Raw genomic sequence first — 6,368 nt, forward strand, 5'->3', positions numbered from 1 at the left:
AACGACGCCACCCCACCCCCCCTCCCCCCTTCCCCCCCCCCCTCCCCCCACCCCTGCTCTGCAGCCAGCGTGCCCATTGCACTGAGTCAGAAGAGGAGGCAGCCGAGACCCACTCTAAGACATGGATAACTTTAAAAAAGGTGAACGAGGCGGCAAAAGGGAAACACTTTGTTGAAAAAGGAAAGGCGGGCCCTCATGTAAGCCAAATCCAACCACAAATAGGCAGGCAAAGTGATCGAAGTTTCATATCTCGATATATAAATATAAGACACACGACATGCGGGATGCATTAACAAGAGAAACAAGTGGAAATAGCACATAGACACCGATGGGATCAAGGAGGGAGAAAAAGGAAAAAGGGGCTCACCATCACCTTACTTCATCCTCCACCTGTTTCACTTGCGCTCAGTCCATTCGTTTCCTCGGAGCCCAGTAGTCTGGTCCTCATGATCGGCCTCCGTCCTCGGTGGCTTTTGGATGCCTCCGCTCACCCCTCTATCGCCCTCCCCTTCCTCTCCTGCCACTCCCTGCCGCGTCCCTCTGCCCACGCTCGCGCTCGTGCCCTTCTGCCTCGCTGTCCTCCGGCTCCGCCCGCTCTGGAAGCCCTAGCTGCCTCCGCAATTGGCCGGTGTGCCCCAGCAGCTCCGCGATCTTGGCATCCTGATCTTCGACAAGTCGACTCAGCTCCAGTATATACTCGTAAGCTACGAAAGTCCAATGACGTGAATTGGCATTAGTAAGAGGATTGCGAATAAGAATAAAATTTGGAAACTTCAAAAGTCATGAGTGAAAATGGGAAAAAAAAAAAACGAAAAACATGCAAAACTAAACGCTAATTTGTACATTTTTTCAGTAGTGCCATTTTGCTCGGGTGCTCCATTTCTGGTAGAATACCCCGCAGGTCCTCAAAACACTGCTTGAGAAGGTCACGGCGCTTCTGCTCGGCGGCTTTGTGCGAAGTGCGGCGTAGTGTGATGCCTGACTGGAGTTCGGGAGAATGGTTCAACCCAAGGATCCTAGAGGAAATCGACAATGGGTTTTCCAATGAGCAAGCCAACCTTAAATGGCATAAAATTCATGGCTCAAGACTCACTTGCTGTCTCCGTCTCGGATGGTCTGGTAGTTGCTTTTCACTGTCAATCTGGCGGCGGCTTCTTCTGATGAAACTGTCATTCCAAAGACAATCAGCATTCCCTCCCCATGCTCACACCGTCAGCAAAAGCCCCCGGGTACAGAGGGGCTTGATCCAAGCAATAGTTACCTCCGGGCAAAAGTGGCTTCAGGTTGGGACTTATCAACGCTTTGGGCCCGAGCGTGGCCGGCCTCACGGCGGCCGCCGCCGAGGAGGGAGGTGGAGGAGGCATGTCGGACGCTCTGCTCAGGTTCATCAGGGACGCGGGGGTGGCCGGCGTCGGTCGGGGAGGGGGCGGCGGCATCGCTGAACTGCAGGCGGCGGTGGAGGAAGGCGAGAACGAGGGGTCGTTGCCGGCTACAGGCAATGCGATAAGGGACTGGGAGTCTGGCGACTCCTTTGCCGCCGCCCCCTTGGAATCCCTACGCTTCTTGCGGTAGGGCTCATGGGCGCGTTTCTTCTTGTGACTCTGCTGGGAGGAGGGCGGCCGCTGCGATGAGGAGGGCTGTGGAAGCAGTGCGGGGGAGGTGAGCGGCGAAAATATCTCGGTGGGTGTGATAACCTCTTGCCCAAAAAAGGATTGCGAAGGGGTGATGGCGGGAGAGATTAGCATAAGCTAAGCATTAGAAAAAGAAGGCATATTAAATCTCCATCATGTTCATTCCATTCAAGATGCTTGGCGCGTGCCTCATCCACTTCCTCATCGAATTCTTGATCCAGGATCATATTTGTCTCCATAGTCAGCGGCGTCATGTACATGTTTTGCGAGAAGTATCCGCTCTCGGAGGAGCCGGTCCTATGCTCATGCTCTGCCTCAAGGGAGTGCTCCTGTTCCGAGGCGAGGCCGTCCTCGCGCATGTTTGACTTATGTGAATTTTGTCTTCTGGCTTGAGACTCTTGCCGGGTCCCGGCCCTGTTGGATGGTTCCATTTCGAGATCAAAATTAAAGCTGTTAACATCTATTTTAGAGGAGAGCGAATCGAGATTGAAAGTAGGCATCTCGAGAATTAAGAGGTAGCATTCGAAATTAAATGAGGGTATAGACCCGATAAATAGTATGTATGCGTTGCGAGAGAAGACAAAAGGGGAGAGATGAGCAAATAATGGGGGAACACTAATAACAATGGATCAAGAAATGCACAGAATAAAAAAAAAGGAAGGAAAGAGCCAAGTCGTTCACAGGCGGGGATTGGGCTCGTTTTTTCATTTTAGAGTGAACACCGACTGTGGACGAGATTCCCATCTAAGATTGGGATACCAAGTAATAAAGATGCAGTATGTTTGCTACAAGCTTGAAAGTGCAAGAGGTTCATGGAAGATCTATCCAAATATCAACAATAAAGCAGGCCACGTCCCCCCCCTCCCTCAACCTAGAACGACTGCCCAACTGCTCGGCTTAGGCGCCTCTACTCCCGCTCGTCTCTCCCACCTCACAACATCCTCTTCAAACGTGTCGAACATCCTCTCAATGTCGTCCAACCCTGCAATAAGGGCCTCGAGATCGGTGTTAATACGCGCGAGAGGGGCCGTCTTGCACGTAGCGCAAGCGCGACGAGGCATATAAGGCTTTGGGCGGGTCAATCTGAATCGGCGCGGAGTACCAGCGCCGGCACGGCGAGGGGCGTGGATCATTGTTCGAGTAGGACAATAGCTATGAGGATGGCGACGTCTTGGATCGGTGCGCGTGCAAGTATGGCAGAAAGAGGAAAAGAAAAGCGAAGAGAACGAGGGCGTGAGGAAGGGTCGCCGAGGGGCATTTATAGGGGATTGCCAAGGAGATAGGTGGAGAGCGCCGAATTGCAACCCCCTTCTGCGGGTCGGCCTAAATAAACTCGGACCTGTCAAATTCAAGCGAAAATTTATTTTTAGCCCAGAATTTTCGCCGTAGGGTCCGGCTCCAATTTTTCAACCCTTGGCCCGAACTCTCTGCCCCCTTTCTCGCCACCACACAGGCGGTGGCTATTTGCAGTGGAGGGGAGGGCTGGAATCCGGCCGGCACCCCGGGGCTACTGGTTGCCCACCCACTGTGCCCAAGTGTGGCCGTGCCGTTGGCCAAACGCCTGTACTTCCGTCGGCTCGGAAAAGGTCGCGGCTTAGCCCTCTCCAACCTGCCTGGAGGTATCGATTCCGCGCCGCAGATTTAGACTTCTACTAACGCGTAGATTTGGCTTTATTTTGAGCATGTGCACAGAGCTGCAAGAATCCAAAAGTGGGTGCCAAAGTCGGGCGTTGCAAATGGGCGCTGCTTAGCTTAGGACAGTGCGGCGCGCGGTGTTAATACAGATTTCATACGGAGACCAAGGTGGAGGAGTTCGCGCAGAGTTCCTCAAGAGGCCCCCCTCTCCCCTCTTCACAAGGCTTAGCGGGCAAGTCTTGGGAGAGCTCGCCACTCCTAGAATGCATTTGGGGGGCAAGCCAGCGCGTAGATTGAGGCTTCACCGTCGTGAAAGTGGCTACGCCAAAAAACAGGTTTTCGGTGGCCTGGTTTGCATCAAAGTTGCGCGCCGAATCATCAGATTGGCATGGGCGAGAAAGGCAAGCCTAAGAGAGCAAAGCAATGGCAAAGCACGGCAGGAGGAAATACCGCGAGAGAAGTGTCAGTAGAATCTGACAGGAGGCCTTGCTCCTAGGCTCCCCGTCAGGTGATAGCCGGGCAGAAAGGGGGTGCGGAGCGTAGGGTCGGAGTAGAGTGGGACGAGCGGGAGTTTGCAAGTGAGAGGGGTCCTCCATTCCAGTGGTCATCAGAACGATGCTTATCAAAGCTATCAAGCTTTAATATTAATTGAAAGCTTTCGTGAGAAAGCTATTGTGACCGTCGGGATGCAATTGAAAAGGAATCCCGCTTGGGAGGGGGGAGGAGGAGGGGACAGACTCGAGCAGCGTCATCGAACCCCTCGCCCTCCGCGGGTGATAGAAAACGCGGCCGTCGGGCGAGCGAAAATAAGATTCTTACAGCATCGGTATTGCGGGTGTATATCTGCGCGCCCTATTTTCTAATTGCCCCTTCAACCTGATGTCATGAAGTATCGACTTTTTGGTAGTATTGTGATGCAAAGATTAAGTTTCGTGCTAGATAAATATATCGGGACTTGGTCGAGTGGTGTTTGAGAAAACGTGGAAAAAATTGTTTATATTTTTTCTGGTTTGCCGGAACCACAAGTGACACCCTTTCATTCCCTCCCCCTCCTCGCTTGCCTAACCTATTTTATGAACTCCAGCTAATCTGACCATCACGTCTACCAAGAATGTTGAAAACCGCACCATCAGGAAGGCTGTTTGCAAAGGCAAGTCCTCTTTTTCCTTACCATGGCCTGTGGATCTTCAATCCAGCCCCGAATCGGGCGGGAGCGAGCGGGCGGGCGGGCAAAGATTGGCTCAGATGGACCCTTTTAACCCTCTTCCCCCCCCCCCCATTCTAGGACATTTTCGAGCTCTTTGCAACCCTTCTCGTCACCATCCCCATCGAAACCCATCGCCGTAACTTTCGCACTTACCAGAACACCTTCACGGGGGAGCAGACCCTCTCGAATCTCATCTCTCTCAAAGTCACACAGTATTCGCGCCACCCGGATCCACATGACCCCACACGCATTGTCACCCTGACATCATCAAAATCCCTTGGCATCAGCAAGGATGTGGCTAAAACGCTCTGCCATCATTTTCTCCAGGCTGGGCTGATGGAGAGTGCTACCGATCGCTCGAGCCAGAATTTCAAGGAGAAGGGCCTCTACCGAGTGACACAGAAAGGGGCCCACATCCTCGAGCGGCACATCAACAAAAACAACATAGCCGCGGCCCATCTGCAGACCCTCTTTGGGCAGACCATCCCCATCAAGGTCCTGCCGCTGGATCGCGACCCGGAATTCGACCTGGTGCTGCTTGATCAGCGCCGGCTCGGGGTCATTTTCCGACGGTTTGCCGGCCCCTCCCCCAACAACTCAAAGGCCCCCGATGACGGCGACGACTCGGGCTCGGTGGCCAGTGGGGAGGCCGATAGAAGCCGCGGCATCCAGGTCAAGGACCGGCAGTACTTCTTCAAGCAGTACAAAAACACGTTCCACGGCCAGGGCGCGGTCGACTGGCTGCGCGACTTCACCACCACCATCTCGCGCGACGAGGCGAACGAGATTGCCAACGAGTTTGTTCGTGCGGGCCTGGTGGAGGAGCTGATCGACCTCAACGAGTTGCCCGGCTCCGGCGCGGGCGAGCTCGTCTACACACGCACCATCCTCTACCACTTGACCGAGTTTGGCGAGCAGGTGGCGGGGTGGCGGCCGGATGCGGACAGGGACCGCGACAGCGTCTTCTCCGCCAGCACCAGCACGCCCTTTAGACACGACGCCGACGGCGGCGAGGTGGTGGACCTGCGCGACATGCTGTCGTATAGCCCCTCCCTTCGCGGGAATGGCCACGACCGCATCTCGGCCAACAAGGGCGCCGATGGCCTCGACTCGAAAGAGTCGAACGCCACGCGCCTGCAGCAGATCCTAGGGGATGAGCGCCTGCTCCCGCTCTTCCACGAGTTTTTGCGCACCAACTTCTGCGAGGAGAACCTCTCCTTCTGGTCCGATTGCCAGGACTTTTTGAGCCGATACAACCGGGGCGGGGAGAACCACCGTGACAATGCCGCCAAGGCCTACGCCATCTACTCCACCTATCTGGCCCCCGCCTCGCCGTCCGAGCTTAACATCGACTACAGCCTTCGGCAAGAGATCCTGAGGTTCATGAATACGGCCGTGGGCAAGGGGAATGGCGCAGACGTGGCGGACCCCGACGTCGTCATTGGACCCGAGGTGCTTGAGACCATTGTGCAGCTGTACGGAAAGGTGCAAACCCATATCTTTCGCCTCATGTCCACCGACTCGGTGCCCAAGTTTGTAAAAACCCGCAAGTATCGCCAAGCTCTCCAGGAGCAGGATTAGATTTCAAGGCATGCCCCCATCCCCAACTGTGTTTTCTCCCCTTTTCCTCTTTTTTTCCTCCTCCGCCTCCGCCTCCTCCTCTTCTTCTTCTTCCGAACTAGATATACTCTTTCATATATACTTTCACATCTTCTAATTTCAATAATCACTATTTAATTCTCTCTCTCTAGTCTGGTTATTATGCCTATTTCTATTCGCTTGCATTGATACATATATCTGTTGTCGCATTGTGGAACTTTTACCTTTTTTTAATTTGAAAAACAAGAAAAAAATGAGGTTGGTTGAGACAAAGAGAGATTCCATGTGTTGTTGTA

The 6,368-nt window shown here is 53.9% G+C and overlaps 3 protein-coding genes across 3 annotated transcripts; 1 reads left to right on the forward strand and 2 right to left on the reverse strand.

Moving 5' to 3' along the window:
• Window positions 1–495: 495 nt before the first annotated feature.
• On the reverse strand, window positions 496–2,131 carry VTP21DRAFT_3116 (uncharacterized protein; the record flags this gene model as incomplete). The annotated part of the gene is made up of 5 exons (XM_069393384.1): window positions 496–704; window positions 844–1,016; window positions 1,094–1,166; window positions 1,262–1,748; window positions 1,820–2,131. The coding sequence occupies 5 exons, from the start codon at window positions 2,129–2,131 to the stop codon at window positions 496–498; spliced, it is 1,254 nt and encodes a 417-aa protein (XP_069249726.1).
• Window positions 2,132–2,497: 366 nt separating this feature from the next.
• Window positions 2,498–2,764, reverse strand: VTP21DRAFT_3117 (uncharacterized protein; the record flags this gene model as incomplete). The annotated part of the gene is made up of 1 exon (XM_069393385.1): window positions 2,498–2,764. The coding sequence occupies one exon, from the start codon at window positions 2,762–2,764 to the stop codon at window positions 2,498–2,500; it is 267 nt and encodes an 88-aa protein (XP_069249727.1).
• Window positions 2,765–4,377: 1,613 nt separating this feature from the next.
• On the forward strand, window positions 4,378–6,054 carry VTP21DRAFT_3118 (uncharacterized protein; the record flags this gene model as incomplete). The annotated part of the gene is made up of 2 exons (XM_069393386.1): window positions 4,378–4,416; window positions 4,552–6,054. The coding sequence occupies 2 exons, from the start codon at window positions 4,378–4,380 to the stop codon at window positions 6,052–6,054; spliced, it is 1,542 nt and encodes a 513-aa protein (XP_069249728.1).
• Window positions 6,055–6,368: the final 314 nt, after the last annotated feature.

Source organism: Calcarisporiella thermophila (assembly GCF_041956535.1).
Source record: "Calcarisporiella thermophila strain CBS 279.70 unplaced genomic scaffold VTP21scaffold_16, whole genome shotgun sequence".
NCBI lineage: Eukaryota > Fungi > Calcarisporiellomycota > Calcarisporiellomycetes > Calcarisporiellales > Calcarisporiellaceae > Calcarisporiella > Calcarisporiella thermophila.